The sequence below is a fragment of the Bacillus rossius genome, chromosome 1 (genome assembly GCF_032445375.1).
Source record: "Bacillus rossius redtenbacheri isolate Brsri chromosome 1, Brsri_v3, whole genome shotgun sequence".
In the NCBI taxonomy this organism is placed as follows: domain Eukaryota; kingdom Metazoa; phylum Arthropoda; class Insecta; order Phasmatodea; family Bacillidae; genus Bacillus; species Bacillus rossius.
Genome location: NC_086330.1, coordinates 258,744,673 through 258,766,896, shown reverse-complemented (window position 1 = coordinate 258,766,896; position 22,224 = coordinate 258,744,673). Strand labels below are relative to the sequence as shown.

At 37.9% G+C, this 22,224-nt stretch overlaps 1 protein-coding gene across 8 annotated transcripts in view; it reads left to right on the top strand.

The window, feature by feature from the left end:
• Positions 1–22,224, top strand: part of LOC134527514 (trithorax group protein osa-like) — a 251,358-nt gene that overhangs the window by 56,350 nt on the left and 172,784 nt on the right. For all 8 annotated transcript variants that reach the window (XR_010074209.1, XR_010074208.1, XM_063360249.1 and 5 more), the window contains one exon: positions 13,020–13,207. Coding sequence is in view for 6 of the 8 variants with exons in the window: in XM_063360249.1 (XP_063216319.1) it covers positions 13,020–13,207 (188 nt within the window). In the remaining 2 variants the exon portion in view is untranslated. The remainder of the gene's footprint in view (positions 1–13,019; positions 13,208–22,224) is intronic.

Genomic DNA, 22,224 nt, shown 5'->3' with positions numbered 1-22,224 from the left:
TATAATCTACTAGATAAAATTTCCACTTCTGTAAGGCTTACGCAGGAATCTAGTGATTGCTGTATCAAGTATCATGTACAGCTTTGTGTATCATGAAATTAAATAATTAGTAGAACAAATACTACACTCATTTAACAAAAAAAAAAAATTTTTACCGAAATATACAACTGAAATACTTTTTTTTTTTTTTTACTGAAATATAGCACCGAAATCCTATAATTTATTTACCGAAATCAGGCAGTTTTATTTACCATTTTTCATGGGCTCTAGCCATGGGTAAACTGAAAATCATGTCATAGACATACAAACAGTAATTGTGTGTCATTTTTCTAATGTCCACCACACTGTCATATAGCGCTATCACCCTGTGTACTGCAGCTATGAATACAGTGTTTTATCGCATAATCGTCTCATGCACATAATCATTGTACCATTATTTTAGGGCATCAAAATTTGGAGAGAAAAAATGCTTGCATAAAAATTACATGATGTTTTTGGTTCCGCTGTTAGATTCCGAGCGTTTGGTGTAGGTACCGTATTTACTCGCGTAAAGGCCCCGCCCGCGTATTAGCCCCCCTCCTTGTTTTGTAAACATTTTTGAGAAAAAATTTAAAAACATGTTTTTCTGGGTTTATCTGAGAGCAGGGCAGCTTGGCATGCATCAAACAACAAGCCATGTATTGTGAGCGGCGGGAGGTGATTTTGTAAGCGGCAGTGATACAGAGACTGGCATTATAGTTTGTCCGTTCTCAGTAGGACCGTCGTGAGGCATGCCATACGTAAGCAGTTAGTCGTATCTCAAACGACATAAAGATAAAGAAAGCTGGACTCGCGCGCTGCCGCTGTGTTGATATGGAGTGTTGTCGGAGAAGTAGAGGGGAAGTGAAGGAGGAAGGGAAGTGGGTCAAGGATTCTAACACTCCTTTGTCTGGTTGGCTGGCTAGCTGGCAGGAGGGAGGTTAAGCCACGCCTCTGCCTCTATCCCCTCCTGACACAGCGCTGCCTCTGCCTCTCTCCCCCCTTGTCATAGCGCTGCCTCTCCCCCCCCTTGTCATAGCGCTGCCTCTCCCCCCCTGCGGAGTCGTTGCCTCTCTCACCCTCCTGCCGCGTCGCTGCCTCCCCCGCCTTCCTCATTCGAACAAAGACGCACAACTTGAAAAGAAAATCTATTTTTTCCTCCAAATTCGCGTATAGGCCCCCTCCCCTTTTTTGGAGTCAAAATTTGGGGGGAAAAGGGGGGGCCTTTACGCGAGTAAAACGGTAGTTTTTCAGTACAAACCATATTTTTAAAATTAAATCTAATATTTATTTGGGTATTACTGCTTGCTTATTCAATTAACAGAAATACGAAGTTGTCTGATGTGTAAATTTTCTTGTAAAGACATTTTCAAATGTTATAACCGTTATAGGTTCATCTTTGTCACTGCTGTGTACCACTTATAAAAGCGTAGCAAGCTATAGTTTGCATCATTTATGGATAATTATTTTGATTCCTGTATAGAGCACGTGCACATAGTCGAATATTGATATTGATACCCCACCAATTGCGTGCAGCGCTCTGTGTAGTGCCGATACATTCGATAGCCCTTTTTCTCTCGTGGTAAGTGCATACCTGCCAACTTGTACGATTTTTTCATTAAAATGTACGAAAAATAGTTTTGTTGTACGATTTCACGGACAATTGTTATTTCGTACGAATTTTCCTCAACTTTGGATAAGTTCTGCGTACCAGAACGATTTATCTCGAGTATTGTAATCAATATATCGATGTTATCATTGGGAAACGATATATCTCGATTAGTATATGTGTCGATACTTTTGTATCGTTTGTTTTATCCCGTTTCTTGATGCTGATGGTTTTCTTTTCATTAGTTGCAGTCAAGATAGCGGTGTTTTAGCAGATTTAATATATGCGTGATGTAATTTGATTTAAAGAATGTTTTTTTAATGTAGCAGTATACCATTTGTTCAGCATGATTTGGTATGTTAATGTATATTTTCTTTATTCATTATGGTTTCGACCTTTGAGGCACAAAGTTTTTGTTAGGTAAGCCGTTAATCTTTTTCTCAGGTTATTGTTTGATTTAAAAAGTGTGTGGTAAAAATGAGTACGAAGAAAAAACAGAAAGTGTATAATCGAGTATTTAGAGAATAGTACAGTTTTGAATTCCCTTTTACTAAGAAGTCTGTAAAGGGTAACATTTTTTCTTATTGTACAGTTTGTCATTCTGGCATAAATATAGCACATGGTGGGAAAACGGACATAATGGTCCATGTTCGAAGCGTCAAACATGTCACAAATGTGAAATGCCAGGAAGAAAGCCAGAAAATATCAACATTTTTTTTTTGTCAAATCGGGAAATGCCAACTTTGACGTGATAAAAGCAGAGTGCCTGTTTATGGCCTTTTTGGTAGAGCATAATATACCTTTGACCTTTGCAGATCATGCAGGTGTATTGCTACGGAAAATGTTTCCAAACTTGGAGATAGCCAAAAATACAGGTGTGCCAGAACTAAAACTGCAGCTATTGTAAGCGAAATGGCTTCTGATAAAACAGAAGACCTGGTTCATTGTTTACAAAATGTACCATTTGCTGTTGCTACTGATGGTAGTAACGACTCAAATGCGAAACTTTACCCGATTGTTGTCACATTCTATGATGAAAAGCAGCAGAAAATTGTTAACACAGTTTTGTCCATCTCTGCATTGGAGGGGATTCCACTGGACGTAATATAGGGAACTTAGTGCTTTCACAGTTTCAACTCAAGAAAGTACCTGTTTAAAATTGCATAGCATTGTGTTGTGATAATGCAGCTGTAATGGTATGTCGCAAGAATGGTGTTGCAGCTGTATTAAAAGAAAAGCAAAATGATTTCATAGTTGTAGGATGCGTTTGCCATCTACTAATTAATCTGGCTGCCGAAAAAGCTGTAAGTGGTTTACCCATAAAAATAGATTAAATACTTCTGGATATATTCTATTACTTAGAAAAGAGTGCGAAGAGAAAATATAGATTCCACAAATTCCAAGAGTTTCATAATAAGGAAGCAAAAAATATTTTGAAACACGTTAGTACAAGGTGGCTCTCTCTTGGGCGTAGTTTGTGTAGGCTAGTTGAACAATGGGACCCATTGGTTAGGTTCTTCAGTGAAGAAGTTGTAAGTCAGAAATCGTCATCATGTGGTAGCCTTAGCTCATACAGAATTCCTAAGATAAGCCCCGCACAGAAAAAACAACCCAGTCCATACCCTGTTGGAGTAGGTATAAATGCCAAAAATGAAAATGAACGCAAAAGGAAATCAGAATCCATTAGTGTCCCTAGTTCCAGTAGTAAGACAGTTTCTTTAGCAATCTGTCGTGACAAACCTTTTATGAAGAATCTAACTCCTGTCATTAATCGAGAAGAAAAATTGTTTATGTTCCTGTCATCTAAACTCAGCAAGGCTTTTTGTCTATTTCTTCTTAGTGTAATACCATCATTTGATAAGGTAAATACAACTCTCCAGTCGGCATCTCCACATATCCATGTCCTTAGGCAACTGTTTGATTTTTTGGGAGACCTGTTATCAAACTTTCTCCAGCCGAAAGTAATTAAAGGCAGTTCCTTACTTGAAACTCGACTACCACTCCATTGAGAATGAGAAAGAAGACATCAATTTAGTTGTAGGGAATCGGGCTGTAAACATTGTGAAAACACATAAGACAAAGAAATAATAGTTTTCTATTCTTCTGTTCGTAAGTACTTTGTCTTAGCCTGTGATTACATTGTCAACAAGTTTCCTTTAAAAGATGAGGTACTAAAACATGCAGAAGTTGCTAGACTCAGTAACATTGAGAATACCAGATTTTCTTCTGTCCATTATTTTGTGAAATTATTTCCTATTAGCTTGCTTTAAAGGAAGGGGAAACACAAGATGCTGCTATAGACAAAATACAAAGAGTTCACATCTCTTCAGGTCAACGACATTTCAGATATTTGTGCAACAGAAGTTTGTGAAGGCGTAAAATGGTCTCAGTTAGCCAGTATTCGAGGAGTAGATGGAGTGGCAAAGTATAATCGGATAGCTAGAGTCATGTTATCAATCTTATCCATCCCACACAGTAACGCTGAGTGTGAGCGTACTTTCAGCTTAATTAAGAAGAATCGAACACAGTTCAGGTCATCAATGTCAAATGAAACTCTGGAAGCAATTTCTATCCTCAAGTCCAGACAAACTGGTATGTATATGTTATGAACAGAATTATAGTGCAGAATTTTTGAAGAAAACAAAGAAGGCGGTGGCTTCCTGTTTGAAATCGCAATGCTCGACTTCAAATTAAGTTAAAAGGTAATGAAAAAGCTCTTTATATACTTTTCTGTTAATTTACATTATATTTATGTTGATTAATGGTTGTGTTAGGCTATTTGGCATTGCTTCTAGAATTATTTTTAATCACCGTAATTTTTGTGATATGAAGTAAAAATTGCTGCATGTCTTTTATGCGAAAAATTAACATCTGGAAATGTCTTCTTAATTTTAATCTTAAAAGTTGGCAGATATGTAAGTATGAACGTACAACAATAATTATGCATTAAGTGCAGCTCACATTTGAGTCTGAATTTTCGTTTTTCTATTTAAAGTTGAACAAAATGTTTTTAATCATGACTACCTAATTAATTTAAATTATTTGATGTGCTTTTGTATACTCTACTTTTTAAACAAACGTATATTCCATGAATAGTTTTTGTTTTTATGAATAACGTCACGTAACAAAAAATGTTTTTTTCGCATAAAAGTCGAACCCCTAATTTTCAAAATTGATTTTAGTATAAAATGTGTGATGATTATGTGATAAAATACTGTAACTATTATTCTTTTATTTGTCAGCTAATGACATTTGTATCACATGCAACTAAATGAATTTCTCAATTCATTGGAACTACAGTAGAATCTCGTTATAGCGAGCACGGTAATAGCGAGAACACGGCTATAACGAGGTATTTTTGAGGAATTTACGGCGTGAGAGCTTGAAGCGCGCTTTTGTTATTTGTCTGCTTTATCTCCACCCCTCTCGCTCGCCACTAGACACCTTGCCGTTGACGCCTGTCACATTCTTCAGCCGTGCAGTCGCCACCTAAGTGCGTGGCTTTAAAAATAGAATCCCGTCCTTTCTTTATTTTATCAAACTTCCGTTAGTTATCTGTACCGTGTGTAGACAAAGTTTGATATTGGAACAGAAACAACGTAATTTTTACAAATTAGAAATATGTATGCTTTTGTTTTTATAATCGCGTATATTTTCACGTTTTTTTTTGTTGTTATCTTAAAAGAGATAATATTAAAAAGCCGCTCTAATGAGATTTAATTGTTTCTTGGTTAACAAAAACTATTAATTGTTTATATTCTATTTATCATTATTTACGCGACGTCATACTGTACGCGTACGCAATACGACTGGATTCGTTGCTGCAACATAACATAGCAAATTATGCGGTATCAGAAGTAACGAGTAACGTAACGATAGTAGCGAGTACTAATTGTTATAGTAACGAATACATACGGGTACACATTTTTTCGTTACTTTTACACCTCTAGTAGGCACTACCGTATTTATTTCCGAATCGCTAGGACAGTTTTCTTGTAACTTTTGTTTCGGTCAGTTGTTGGGGTATTTGTCCGGGAAAGGGGTGGTGATGGTTTGAGTTTAATCCCAAATTTATTTTCTAAAAAAGTTGACAGGTTTCTTTAAATGAAAAAGTATAGTTTTCCAGCGACTATTTCGTTTGAGGCGTACGTGCGTTGCCGCAGCCGCACTCCTGCTATTTTGTAAGGAATTAAATCGTCGCGCTACACTAGCACCACCTGTTTGCAACATCCCGAACCAACATGGCCGCCAGCAGACAGCCCGCGTCGGCAATAGATAGCAGGACAATGCTGCGTCGGCCGCGGGCTGAGATGCTATACTTACGTGGCGTGGTAGGGTATTCTGGTTATTTTGACGCAATCGGTGATCGCATCCGTACTTATGGGGTATCGTTTTAAAGAGAATTCACACATCTGCTCACAGAAATTAAGATTTCGTTAATATAACCTGTTATTTTCCAGTTATACAGGTTTAAACACAATTTTTATGCTATTTTCGGTTAATTTTTATTTTTTGTGGGCCAAAATTTGTCCAATTCGGTTATAGCGAGGACACGGTTATAGCGAGGATCAAACCCGGAACCGTGACACATCGCTATAACGGGACTCTAGTGTATCTGGAATCCCACTGCACAATCTGACGTTGAAAATTGGCTCATTAATACTGCTTCAGAATCTAAATGCACCAAAGTTATACGATGGAACCAGGCTTTCTGTGAAAAATATGATGCTAAATATGATTGATGCAACAATAATTAACGGCAAATGCAAAGAATAAGATGTGCTCATTCTGTGCACTGTACTGATTCCCACCGATTTGGCCTTCACATTCAAACGTCTGCAATTTCCAATGCGCTTTGTGCTTGCGACAAAAAAAAAGCTCAAGGGCAGTCACTGCGAATTCTCGGATTAAATTTAACAAATACATGTTTTTCGCATGGTCAACTATATGTTGCTTGCTCCAGAGTAGGAACTCCAAAAACTTTAGACATCTACACACCAAATCAGAAAACCAAAAATATTGTTTATCAACTTGTGTTACACTAGATATTAGTATTAGTTTAAATAATTTTAATTAGTTTAATTACATAACAAATACAAAAGTCTAAAAATATTATTCATTCAACTGAATATTATTAAAAAAAGTTTATACGTTTATAGCTTATACCACTAAATGTAATGAAATCTTATCACTATAAGTTATCTTTAATTTTTACCATTTTTGCTGGGTTTTGCTAGTATGTATATTTATAAATCTAAATTTTGTCGTTATGCCGATACAACTGTTACTGATTCACAGATTCCAAATCGATACAGGAGAAATCACATTTTGGTTAAAATATTTTTATAAATTTACTAAATACTCAAAATAACTCATTCTATGAAAAGTATGCAATGCAAGTGCACATGTATTTTAGTATATAAATGGATCATAATTAATAACCTCTTTTCTTAACTTATTTTTAGCTTGTTTTCATTTATTTGTTGATGACCCATAGTTGCTTATTGAAACATGAATTTACTAATGGAGGTCAGAAAATGTAATTATTTAATACTTAATTATATAAACTATGATTAATTAATAATAGGTAACAATACTAACAATGAAATACAGTAGAATCTCGTTATAGCGAGCACGGTAATAGCGAGAACACGACTATAACGAGGTATTTTTGAGGAATTTACAGCGTGATCACTTGAAGCGCGCTTTTGTTATTTGTCTGCTTTATCTCCACCCCTCTCGCTCGCCACTAGACATCTTGCCGTTGACGCCTGTCACATTCTTCAGCCGTGCAGTCGCCACCTAAGTGTGTGGCTTTAAAAATAGAATCCCATCCTTTCTTTCTTTTATCAAACTTCCGTTAGTTATCTGTGCCGTGTGTGCGTGTGTAGACAAAGTTTGAGATTGGAACAGATACAACGTAAGAAAGTATTATTTACAAATTAGAAATATGTATGTTTTTGTTTTTATAATCGCGTATTTTCACTTTTTTTTTGGTTGTCATCTTAAAAGAGATTATATTAAAAAGCCGCTCTAATGAGATTTAATTGTTTCTTGGTTAACAATTACTATTAATTATCAAATATTGTTAATTGTTTATATTCTATTTATTATTATTTACGCGACGTCATACTGTACGCGTACGCAATACGACTGGATTCGTTGCTGCAACATAACATTGCATGTTATGCGGTATCAGAAGTTACGAGTATCGTAACGATAGTAACGAGTACTAATTGTTATAGTAACGAATACATACGGATACGCAATATTTAGTTACTTTTACACCTCTAGTAGGCACTACCGTATTTATTTCCGAATCGCTAGGGCAGTTTTCTTGTAACTTTTGTTTCGGTCAGTTGTTGGGGTATCTGTCCGGGAAAGGGGTGGTGATGGTTTGAGTTTAATCCCAAATTTATTTTCTAAAAAAGTTGACAGGTTTCTTTAAATGAAAAAAAAGTATACTTTTCCAGCGACTATTACGTTTGAGGCGTACATGCGTTGCCGCAGCCGCACTCCTGCTTTTTTGTAAGGAATTAAATTGTCGCGCTACACTAGCACCACCTGTTTTAAACATCCCGAACCAACATGGCCGCCAGCAGACAGCCCGCGTCATTGATAGATAGCAGGACAGTGCTGCGTCGGCCGCGGGCTGAGATGCTATACCTACGTGGCTTGGTAGGGTATTCTGGTTATTTTGACGCAATCGCTGATCGCATCCGTACTTATGGGATATCGTTTTAAAGAGAATTCACACATCTGCTCACAGAATTTAAGATTTCGTTAATATAACCTTTTTTTTTCCAATTATACAGGTTTAAACACAATTTTTATGCTATTTTCGGTTTATTTTTTTGGGGCCAAAATTTGTCCTATTCGGTTATAGCGAGGACACGGTTATAGCGAGGTTCAAACCCGGAACCGTGACACCTCGCTATAACGGGACTCTAGTGTATCTGGAATCCCACTGAAAATGTTTACAATTCAAGAACAGGAATTACAATACCATCTTGACGTGTTCAGCGATGCTAATTTACAGTGCCAAACATTTACACGGAAATGCATTTTGTGTGGTCACTTTGCACAGGAAATAGTAAAAGTAATTTGTGTTATAAAAAGTCCTATATTATTTGCTTATTATTTTTATTCAGTTTTAAAAACTTTACGTAAGTTTATTAAAAAATGTCTCTGTCACAATAATACAAACATTTTTTTGTAGTTCAAGCAGTTGCTATTTCCCGTTTGTAGTTATAACCATGCTCTAAATAAAGCAAGTTTTTGTTCTTGTCTAACTTTCTCGTGCTGGTGATATATTTATTTACGATGTATTAGATTCAGGAACGTTATTAAAACATAGGATTTGTAAGTTTCATATGTACGGCTGGCACACACAGATAAGAAATGATGTTCAAAATATGTAGTAGTATGAAAAGTGAAAAGGGTACTGGTGGATTTTTGTGTTATGATGGGCACTTTAATTTTTCAATAATATTGGCCAAATATTAACAATAGGGATGGGTGGGTACCGGATCTCGGTTCTCGGTTCCTACGGTTCTCAGCATTTTAACTGGCACCAAGAACTGCAGCTAAAATGTCGGTGCCGGTACCGGTACCAGCAGTATAGCAAAACCCTTTACGAAAATAGTCCTTCACTACAACTTAACTGCAGCATGAAATGACTGAACTCATGTCCAATTCACATATGAAATATTTTTTGGACTTCTGTGGAATAATATTCATCTCTAACTATAAAATAAATTACACGTGAAAATATTTGATATTCTTGTCACATCTGTAAACAAAGTACGCTTTTAAATCAAAACATATCAGTTGAAGGTGCCATAGATGTAGTTCATCGATGTGTGCAACTGTATAACGTGCCTCAGCAGGGAGATGAGAACAGAAAGACACCATTATTGTTTCACTGGTTTTTAAAATAGGCAGCTAATTGAATCGTTGACTTGTAAGTATGGGCGACTGGTGTATAAAGAACAATTAAAAGTGTGATTTTTATATGATATTTGTTTAATAGAATTGATGATTGATTTTAAATATTTCCGTAATAATTTTTGGCATTCTAAAATTTTATGCTTTTTGTGTGCAGTGCTGTGGAGTGTAAGTTCACTGCATCTGCAGCCATCTAGCAGAATGGCTACTAATTTCTCTTATTTAGGCAAATGGGATTGCTTTGAAAGTGGCACGTCTTTGTTTTTAGGGTTAATAGCGTTGACAAAGATCCCGTGGACACATGATAAAAAATAATGTTTATTATTGTAATATTTTATTTTTATTCCTATGTTTTAAAGGAGTGTGTAGGTAGATTTCTTGAGATAATTGCTAGATTAATATAGTCAATTTTAGTTTTATTAAGTGTTCTCTATATTATTTGGAATTATTTTTCACTAATTTATATTACATTTATAATAGATTAGTGTGTTTGCTGTATCTTGAAAACTATACTAAACCTTTTAATTTTCTTTGATAGCCTTTTTAAAGACTGAAACATTATGCCAATGCATTTCTTTGTAAGCATACAATAAAAACATTTAGGACAGAACAATACAAACAAATTAATATTTTCAGTGTTATAAACTGTAAATTGTTGAAAATGTAAGTCTGGATACATGCTTTTTAGTGCTTTTTTTTTTTTGTAGCTGAAACAATGAATAGATTATTTATTACTTGAAACACCTCATAAATAATGTATGAATAATGTTTATTTTATTTTTTAAGTCAGAACCGAAAACAGATTTTTAAGAACCGAGAACCGGGAAAAAACAGGAAATGACCCATGACTAATTAACAAGCATATTATGAATCGGCAGAAACACCAATTCAACTAAATATCTGCAAAATCGGCTTCTGCTGATACGTATTGCTACAGCTCTACTAAAAAGTAAGCCTGTGCGAATATTCAGATTTTCAAACAAGAATATGAATATGAATACGAATAATAATAAACTATTTGTTTGCTTGCAAATATTTGACTTAGTATACCTCGTGAGTTTGTCGTATACCAACATTTCTTGTTGAGGTAAAGTCATTTGTGTGATAGAAATATCCTTTTTTATGTTTTAAGTGGACTATATAATCAAAAACATGAACTTTTAGTGACGTTTAATACACGCAACACACATTGAAAGTTTTTTTTTGACACACACACACACACACACACAAACACAAACAAACCATCATCTTGCTAATCATTAATGGAAAAATTGCGTGTACAATTCAAAACGTGTCATATTAGTCATTTCAAACTTGAAAACAAAATGTTATTTATAATAATTTCGTTACACTCACCAGAAGTGGAAAAAAATTAATTCTAACAACCACGAACTACAACACCACAAAACACGGACACTCTGTTGCGATGGTCCTTAAAAGAGTAAACACCACAGTTTCAGTGGCATATCAATCCGTACTCACAATTGATCTAACACCATGCGACACAGTAGCAGCGCACCTTACTTGCTGTATGTATCTATGATAAAATAAACTATGTGATTTAAAAAATAAATTATAAAAGTAAATAAGGGTTTCCGATTACAGTGAAATTAGCATAAATTGAGTTTGTAATATTTCTGAATTAAAATACATTTTACCTGGCTGCCATGAAAATGCAATAATCCATTGACCTTCCTACAGCTTAACCGGCAACTGCCCGAAACTGGGAGTTTAATACTATTGTCACGGTCTGAAAATTTTGTTACTTTATTTATTTATTTATTTTTAAATTTGTTTTACTTTTGTGTCCCGTCTGGTTACCATGTTGGTGTACATGCACGTTTCCATGCTTGGCCAGTTGTTTGCGACACACGGGTAGCGGAATATAGATTGCTGCGATTGTAGTTTGCAGGCGCCGCGGGCTTTTTCGAGGCTGCGTGGTTTGCTGATTCTCGCAAGCCGTTGGCCAGGGCTCGCCGAGAGATTGCACCACGTCGTTCCAAAAAACCCGCTGCGCTGCGCTAGTTTCTTGTTTGTCGTTTTGCTAGTTCTGCCACGCGAGGCTTTTGTTTATCCGTTTCGAGGACTCTGTCCTGTATTAGTGTCGCAATCTGACGGTCCAGTTTGACAACGTTGCTTGAACAATCGAGCAACGCGAGGGGGAAGGGGGAGGCTCGCTCGCGCCTGCGCGGAGGGAACTAACTGTCTACTTCGCTTGTTTTGTTTTTCCTTGCGGGAAGAAGGGACAGCCATTTCCCCATGGCTAAGTTTTTCCCGGTGTTCGTGTTTTTCGGGGTGACCTCGTTCGTGAGGTAAAACTCTCGTCCAGGGAGGGACCGGGGCTTTTTTCGCCTGCGGGACCTCTCTGGACGGGTGATCCACGTCGGTACCGGGCCGTATCACAGCGACGAAGTGAGGGTAAGTGATTGGCAGTGATGGATCGTGAGCCGGAACTTTAGGCTGGGCGATCTCCGTCCAGCACTTAATAAGTTCATAGTAAAAGGTAATGTAGTTTCAATCAGTATTCAGGTCAATTATGTTTTTAAAAAAAGTAGTTTGGTGATCAGTGTCTTGTTGAAAGCTTACATGTAGTGGATGGGGAGTAGACAATTCCATAGCGGATTGGCGGCGACGGGAGAGCAGCCATGTTGTCTAGAAATAAATACTTAAAACTTGTGTGACGGCCGACATCACGTTAATGTTTGGTTATTTAGTCGTTTATTTATTTGTAACAATTATTTTTGGTAATTAATAAATCTGTGTCTAAATTATTTAATAATGTTTTCTTTCAGCTTTTGAAACTTTCCCTACACTACCTATATAGGTAGGAGACTAGGTCTCGGGTACCTCATGCTAGTGCTCTACCGTTTCGTGTTTTTCTACCCTCTTAGTCATAATCATGTTTTAGGTGGTAATTTGTCGGAGGACCGGCTGCGCCAGGTCACACTATGATGTGTGATGTGCACCAAACTACATATGGCTTACTTTCAATTTCTGTGCCTGGCTCATTCCCTGCTTCTTGTTGAACATTTGAATGTCACTGCACTGCATCAAGCATCCTTTCAGCCAATGGAGTTCTTCCTGAAGCCTGCCAAATTAAGTTTTTTTTACACTTCTGTTCACACCTGTAACTTTGCACTTTAGTTTCTGGTATTCCTTGCTACCCGTTAAATTAATTACATGCAATTAGTGAAAACTTTGTATACTACTAAGTGGGGCTTAATAATATGTAATGCTAATGTTTACAATGAAATCTCATTACCATATACCTATAAAAAAAACACCACCTTTTTAGTGATTAATAATGAAAGCACTTTGTACTGCACTGCTACTAAAAGTATAACAACATCGTGTTGAGACCTAAAAATGTATTCTTTAAAATGAGAAAACCTGTATAGTATGGTACTCTATGAGGTTTCACTAGGTTTGTTTTTGTTGGTTGCAGACACAACAAGTACGAAGCATTGCAAGCAGCTCGGCAGCTGGCCCACAACCTGGTCGAGACAATGCAACAGGAGTTCTCACAGTTTCAACACCAACAGCAGCAGCAACAACAACAGCAACAGCATCAACAGCAACAGCAGCAGCAGCAGCAGCATCAGCATCAATTGAGCAACATCACTTTGCATCATGGTTAGCTTTTGAATGGAACTCTTGACATAATGTATCTACCCAAATACTAAGGATATTGTGAAAAAATTTTTGTCCAGTTCTGAATCTCACTCTTACTATTCAAATTTTATATTCATATTCACAAATAATTTGGTATCAGTATTCAAAAGAAAAAAAACTGATATTTGCACAGGTCTACTAGGTAATGACATTATATGCTCGACTGAAACTTGGCTCTAGGATGAAAGCTAGAGATTATGAAAAATAGCATTTAAAAAGCTACTTTTATAGTATTTATTGTTTGTTCTGTGGCATTTATTAGTGTTTATAATTTTTTTTTAAGTCCTGTAGTATACAATGTTCAAAATATGCTTTTTAAAAATAAAGGAATATAATATAACAATACTGACTGATGCGACCCCTCACGGTTTACGGAAAAACGGAATAATAAACGGGATGGTCGCAATAGATAATTCGGTCCAATTCCCCCCCCCCATTATATCCAAATACATAAAAAATCGCCTTTGTTCGCATATATTTCATATTCAAATAGTCTGTGGTGTAAAAAAGACAACTTTTTAAATTCACATTTCAGTATTTAAATAGCATGATGTCTCCCGAAAAAAACGATACCCTAGAAAGCAATATTGGAGCTCCCGTTGCCGAGAAAAAAAAAATTTCAACACAGTGCAACGTGTCCATTTCATCTTTGTATAGAAAAATCAGACGATTTAGTGTTGAAATGATAACTTTGTATTAAAGGTTTATTATGTCTCTTGCGGGCTGTATTAGTGTGGCATTTGAAAGGTTGCATCCCGTGACACAATAGCAGTATGTACGTGACGGGTGGTCTGGCGGCGCTTATCGCTCTGGTCCGTCCGGCTGACGTGCAGGAATGCGAGAAGTAGGTAAGTATAGGAGGGGAGGGGTGCAGACGGGTTAGTGAGGGGAAGGAGAGCGAAGCTGCTGGCTGCGCACGCATCTACTCGCCAGTCGCCACTGTCTGGCGACACAGACACTTGTATTTTATTCACTGGCTGACGATGGAACGTAGCAAAGTAAATGTGTTTGCCGACTTGGGCAGGCAGTAAGTTGTTTAGGCACTAGGCCTGCGTGTCATTTAGGCATGGTCGGGCAGCAAAATTTGACTTCGGGCGGGCTCGGGTGGATAACTGTCCAAACTTTTCAGGCTCGGGCAATCTCGGTCGGCCTTGAACACTACTTTGTGACTGAGCAGTGAGCATGCGCCGTGCGTACGCGCGTGTGTGTGTGTGTGTGTGAGGCTGGCCACCAGCAGCATCGTTAGCTAGCGAGAGTGTGACGGTAAATGTCGACCTTGACCACTTCCGCTTGCTGCAGGGCTCACTCTCTTTTATCTCTGTCTCCCCCTCTCACAAATATATTGGCTAGCAGGTCTCCCCCTCTTCACCTTCTTTATCTTTTCTCTCACGCACACTTGAAGCACCTAATACGTCGTCTCCTTAAATACAATACATACATTACGAATACCTTAGAAGTGCCGATTTACGCAAATTACTCGTTAGCTAATTTAATTCTTAATACACTTTGAGTTCGGTTAACAATTATTATGCTACAGATTAGTGTAAGAAGTAGAGCAGTACATACATATAAACAATAAAAGACAAACAACAATTTAAAAAACAAAATATGAAAACTCACCAGACACAGCACTATCCAACAACATTATACATGCGGTGGTTGTTCATTCATTTTTAAACATACGGAAGCACTGTTATTTTTTCACCTTCGTATGTACCACAAACACAAAAACAAGGAGGTATTTTTTAGTACTATTTGTTTTTGAACATAATGCAGTACAAACAATTTAGGCATATAGTTTATATTTTGTGTATTAAACTATCAGGCTTTCACATCCCAAACATCATTAGAACCCATGCAGATAAATAAACACCGATCTTAGTAGCGCATTTGGTTGCATGCCGGCTGGGTTCGGGTCCCACTTGAGTCATAGGTGTTAGATTAATTTTTGTTTGTCAGTCACACATGTTAAGTCTCTGATGACGTTAACGTCGACGAGACACAAAACCAACAACATTAACGAACAGAAACACAAACAAAAAATTATTACATCTAACACCTACTGCCTTACTTTTTAAAAAAAGTCTGTTATTGTTGCCTGCTTTTTCTTCATGACAGCTTTTTTCACAAATAGTTTCAATTGCGTGAACTGGGACCACACAGCGTCACTCGCACCATGCCGCCTCAGAATATATTCATAGACGTCCCCAGCTTTGAGGATGTCTCTCGTCGTCGGCACAGCTTCGGACTCTTCTGCTTCCTCCTCCTCCTCCTCCTCCTCCTCCTCCTCCTCCTCCTCCTCCTCCTCCTCGTCGCTCGGCACCTGGCCTTGGGCGTCATCGGTACCATCTAGAGTACCCCAAACTGCAATGTTGTCATCCACTGTCACAAACTCTGCAAACGTGCAGTCTGGGGTCAATTGCTGCCACGTTTCGTCGTTGCATGGCCGAGTGAAGGTCTGATGCTGCGGCTGCATCGAGGGGCCCTGCTGGGACTCGGCATCCACTGTGGTCAGGGTCGTCAGGGTTTTCAGTGTTGGTGGCAGCAAGAGGCACATGGACTGCAGCCTCTTCATCGACTGGTGTCGGAAACAGTTGGCGATTACTGCTGGTTTTAATTCCCTCCAACTGCTGACACTCGCTTCCATTGCCCTAAACACGTCCCACTTCTTTAACTCTTTCCCGATGTTTAGCTTCAGCACAATGCTCCGCACAAGCATTTCTCGGAACTTAAGCTTCACCTGCTGGATTATCCCCTGGTCCAGAGGCTGAAGCATGCTGGTGGTCTTTGGCTGAACACCAGCTCAATATTCCTGAGGTTATCGAGCCCGGGATGTGCGGGGCTATTGTCGACGAAGAGGACGACTTTCCTGTTCATGACACCCATCTTGGCATCAAAACTGCGAAGCCACTTCGTGAAAACTGCAGCATTCATCCACACTTTTCTGTTGAAATCATAGTCACAAGGAAGAATGTTCCCCTTGAAACCTCTCAGTTTTTTTAACTTTCCTATTACAAGGGGCTTCATTTTGTCGCTGCCATCCATGTTGCAGCACAGAAGGACCATGCTCCTCTTTGCACCCATGCATATGTCCCCTTTCACCGCAAGAGTGTGATCTGGCAAGAGATTATAAAACATTCCCAGCTCGTCTGCGTTATAAACATCTCAAGGCTGGTAGCGGCTGAGGATGTTTTGCAGCAAGGGCAACCACTCACTCGCAGACTTCGGATCAACCAACGCACTTTCGCCGACAATCTTGTTACTGGATATTCCGTGCCAAGTCTTGAAACGATTCAGCCATCTGATTGAACGCTTGAAGTCTGTTATTCCAAACTTCAATGCAAGTTCGTCCGCCTTTGCCAACATCATTGGCCCGCTCACAGGCAAATTTTGAGCTTTCAGCTCACCAAACCACTCCAACATAGCTTCATCCAAGTTCTCGTACGTCGCGCCCCTCAAATTTTTCAATTGCAAATTGCGGCCTTCCTTCTGTACTGCATTTATAATTTCTTGTCTCTTTTTAAGAATCGTGAAGAGAGTAGATCTCGGAATGCCATATTGCTGTGCTATCTTCGTTTTGGAAATTGTTTTCTTATCCACTTGCTGGATAATCTCATATTTTTTCATTAGCGACAAACTGGCTCGCTTTACACTCATTTCAGGGCTCGGAGCGAGTCACTAAAAGTTACTAAAAGTTACTTTTTTTTTGCAAAGTCACTAAGGTTCGTTTTTTTATTAAAAGTCACTATTTTCTTCACTTTTACATTGACTACCTTTTCTCGCTCCGTTTTACAACATGTAAACTTAGTTTTTGGTACTACCAGAAATGCCGTAATAATCGGTACGCACTGTGCATTAAAAACGCCAACCATATTACCGTTCTGCATGCCAGCGTCACTTTGCTGTGCAGCAGCGCTGCCAGTCGCCAGTGTGACAGCGATTCGATTATCGTATTGTGATCGTATTGCTTCTATAATCGATAGCATATGTCACTTGTCTCGGCTTCGGCTTTCGGGTTTTCGGTTGTAAATAACAACACAATAAACGATAGTGAAGCGTATTTTTGCGATCAAATTCGTGTACTACGAAAGTGTTCGTGTTTATAGGCGAGCGCAAAACCACTTGTTAGGAACTACATTTAGATGAAAACGTGCGGGATCACGGTGACATATAACATATTAGTGCATAATGTGCTGTAACTTCGTTACAGTGTCGTGGTTATGTTCGGTGTGAAACAGAATTGAGGTACGTGTTTCGGTAACTTTTCTAGCAGTTTGTGGCATTTTTGCATTTTCACTATTGTTTATTGTAAATTTTCCGTTTGCAACGACCACATTAACAAAACTTACTAAAATATTTAATGGCAAAATCGCTATGGTGTTTGTTTTGGTTTTAATTAATTTTACATGGTGATAGTTTTGGTACAAATGGATTGAAAATGGGGAAGTGTCATTTTCGAGCAGAGTGGTTGGAAAAAACTGATACTATAGGGCACAAGATTTCCAAATGGGCACAAAAGGGGATTAAAGATTATGAACTTTATTGTATTGTATGCTGTGTTTCTGTTAATGTTGGCAAAGGGTTTCAGTCTGTCACACAACACTACACAGGAAAGAAGCATATTAACAACGTAAAATTAAAACTAAATGCCTCACAGTGTCGTCTTGTTTTTGATAGGAAAAATAGTTCTGTTTGTGAACAACTATGTGTTACTACTGGAGTTAAAGACGGTAAGTCAGAGGAAAACACCGGGGACCCATCACAAGCTTTAACACCCTTAGGTTTGCCATCATCTAGCAGTCATGCACCACTAAACAAATGTAATTCATCACAAGTGGAGCCAGCACAAGTCTCTTCATTGGAGTGTTCCACAGTTTGTCAAAATAACATTCTACGATTTTGTAACCTCATAGAAGCTGCCACTAAAGCAGAAATAATTTGGGCGATGACAGTAGTGGCTAAAAATTTGTCTGCCCAATCATGTCAAGATATTGGTGAGGTATTCTCTGCTATGTTTCCAGCATTTGTGCCACAAGGTTTCTCACTTTCCCCGAAAAAATTCTCATATTTAGTTACCGAAGCACTTGGCCCATACTTCAAAGATGGCATGCTACAAGAGGCAAAGAAAACTTATATTTCTATTCAATATGATGAAACTACCAACAGCAAAGGTAAGAAGGAACTGCAGATAAATATTAGATATTGGTCTGACATTCGTAATGAAGTAGTAATTCATCATCTAGAGACAATTTTTATAGGAAAGGCTTCTACTGATGTTTTAGCCACATCAATTCTTTCAGTGCTTAATAAAGGATCATTGAGTCTAATGTTGTGACTGTTGGCAGTGATGGTCCTAAAGTGAATCAGAAGGTTTTCACATTGCTAAATGAAGTTATTGCAGCAAGAGGAAAAAGTCTCCTTGATGTAGGAACGTGCAATCTTCATCATGTTCATAATGCGTTCTTGAAAGGATTAGAAGTTTTTGGAACAGATGTTTCTGAGTTGGTAATATCTGTGTATTATTTCTTTCATGGTTGGCCATCACGAAAAGAAGATTATGTGAAGTCTCAGAAAAAAGTTAAGGTTCCAGAGCATTCATTCATTAAACACTCTCAAACCAGATGGGTTACACTCAGAGAAGCAGCAAGTCGTCTCCTTGAACAGTGGCCAGCTTTGCTACACTACTTTACCAAGTTTCTTCCCTTGCAAAAAACCAATGCAACATTTAATTCAGCACAATGCAAGAAAATTTGTAGCTTTTTAAAGAAAAGCACAATGAAAGCTGAAATTCTGTTTGTTATATCTAGCTCAGAAATCTTTAGCACCTTCTGCACAATTTTCCAAAAAGAAGAACCCTTAATACATGCACTGCAAACTGAATTGGACACACTGGTAAGCAAGTTGATGGGTCGTGTGTGCAAGGGAGAACTTGCTAGTGGGAAAGATATTTCAAACAATGTGTGTGATAAAGAAAATCTCCAAAATGCCACTGACATTCAGTGTGGACACACTGTGGAGGAAGCACTTAGTAGCGTAAATGAAAGACACAGATTGGAGTTTAAATTCAGTGTACAGAAACACTATGCAACAGCTGGAAATTATTTGGTTGGTAAGTTCCACAAAATGTTGAAACACTTCAGCTGTTTCCAGCCTGAGCAGGTTTTAAAGCCAAAGAGTTTGCAGTCCATAGCAGAAATAGCAAGAGTTTTACCAGGGGAGATTAATGTTGACCTCCTTTTAGACGAATGGAGATTGTTGAAAAGTGAAAGAGAAATGACAAACTTCAGTCCTGGGCAGAGAATCGACCATTTTCGGAGAAGTATCTTTCAGTTGAATGCTGTCGGTGCTGAAAAGTATCCTACTGTGCAGAAAGTTGTGAAAATGAGTCTAAGCATTTCTCATGGCAGTTCTGATGTTGAAAGGGTGTTTTCCCTTTCTTCAAAACTTCTGACTGAAGATCGAGCATCAATGAGTGAAAGAATTCTCAATGCCAGGTTAAACACCATTGATGGTCTTAGAGTGTATGGAAATAATCCTGTTAATGTTCCCATCACCAAGCAACTTATTAATTCTGCTGTTAATGCCCATAAGAGCTACAAGCTTTACCTTGAGGAGAAGAAAAGAAAAGAAGACTCTGAGAGGATTAAGGTTGAAGATGAGAGGAAAAAAAGAGAAGCAGAAGAAGAATCCAGAAAAGAATGAAGCTAAATGTTGAAGAATAATCCAGAAAAGAATGAAGCTAAATGTTGAAGAATTGAAGAAAAACTGGATGAAGCCAACAAATTTCATAAACTGAAAAAAGATACTTGGGAAAAAATGCACGAAGAGGCCAATAATAGGCTAAAAAAAGCTTTGTCTAAGACTCCTGTTGATGTTCAGGAAGTAAGCCTGGCACAGGCGATGTACGAAGAAGCACAGTTAGTCAAAAATGAAGAACAACTGCTTTCAAAGAGAGTGTCTAGTTTACAAAATGAACTCTACAAGAAAACAAACAAGCTCCTTACAAATATTTAATTTAAGTGATGAACTTTCGCAGCCCTAATGTAAATATTTTACTGTGTAAACAAAGTGAAAGTGTAAAACTTAACAAAATTGTATTTCTCCATGAACTTAATACAGCCCTGTACATCACTTATTTGTTGTAAATGTTTCAAATGTTCAATATTTGGGTACATCTTATTTTATGCCAAAGTAAATTTGGTTTTATTTTGCTATTTGTAATTATTTTTAAAATTTAGGGCCAGTATATTCATAATTTGTACATACTTTGAAATAACATGTACTAGTAATTTTGTTTTTGTGTTGTAATATAAATGTCTGTGAGTACGAGTGAAAGTCACTAAATAAGTCTTTTTTTTTTTTTTTTTCATTTGTGGTCACTAAATCAACTATTTTGAGGAAAAATTGTGCTCTTGGCCCTGTCATTTTCACGAATCCACTAGTCCGTGTAAATTCAAAAACGAGTCACAATCGTCAACAATGCTTTGCAAAATCAGGCCAAAATTGTAAGAAAATCAAAATCTGTGTAAAACTGTGTGTGTGGTCAACGATCGTTCATAGAATAAAGCCAACAATGTTACCAAATCAATATTCAAAAACAAATGTGTGTGTCGTCAACAATTATTCACAAAACCAAACCAGTAGTGTAACTAAATCGGCGTCCAAGAAACAAAGCTTAATAAGTCGTCAACAATCACTAATAAAAACCAAGAGAAATCCGAATCAGCAAGCGAGAGTAGCATATCCACAAGTGAGCAAGATCACACTAACCAGTCGCATGACAAAGGCACGGGACCGGGACGGCAATAGACGCGCGCGTAGATGCTATCAGGTGATGCGCGCAGTGCGCAGATTACCGGTATTGGCTAGCGTGGACAGTCTAGAGGGTTGGTATCTATTTTTAGCCGTCTTTTGTATGCCTGCCTGCTTACAGTACAGCGCTCGCCAAGATAAACGTGAACACATAGCGCCCAACAAAGTGTAACAGACTTGTTTTTCAGCCGATTTTACTCAAATGTTTTACTTTCTCTGCTCAAATTTTTCATGGTTTCTCAAAAATCGGTTGTATAAACGGATTAGACGCATCAGAGGGGGGGTCGCATCGGCTGGATTCTATTGTAGTAATAAACTAATAAAGAATTAAATCAAAATACAAATAACAAATACAGCTAAATGGGACAATCAATCATACAAATTTTTGTTTCTGACCACTAGTAACGCAACATACTGTAGCAGAGAAATTTGACACACTAAAAAAATTACACATCATGTTCATGATAATTCATGATTAAATGAAAGCATTGAACATGTTTCAATGGTATTCTCGGCCATCCTTGTCCTCCTGTCAGTGACAATGAGGTTGTATTTACTGAAAAACATTTCAGCATCAACACTACTGACCGGAAGCCACGCACATCTCAGTGCCGCCTCAGAAAATTCTGGGTACTCTGAGCTTTACTGCCTACAAAATCTGGATTACATCACACTTGTCACCCTCTTTAACGTGGTTAAGCAGTTGCTGATGAAAGTACGAGTACCCTTCTGTGAAATCGTCTGCACTCAAATAATTGAGAAATGGAAGTCTCATTCTGCACTCATTTGCATGCTTTTCATCCACACCTTGTTGTTCTGTCCTGCAAGGGTAGGATTGAACAAAGAACCTACATTCTTGTACATTACACTTGTTCCACCTGCCATGTGGTTAGCTAGTTTGAGAAGACATTTCTGCATGCAAGTCTTCAAACTTCCTTTCACTCCCTCTTTGACAACAGCATTGGAATTCTGATTCAACAGTTGAATGGTTCCATGTGGGAAAGAACCATCTGCACACCTCTGCAGAGAACTCTGCAGTGTCTCCAGCTCATCCTGCAGTTTGTGGGCATATGGGTATTCAGACCCTTCAAGATCTGTGATTAATGCCTTAATCTTCACACAAATCTCACTGACAAACTTTATTTGTACTCTTAGGAGAAAAGCAG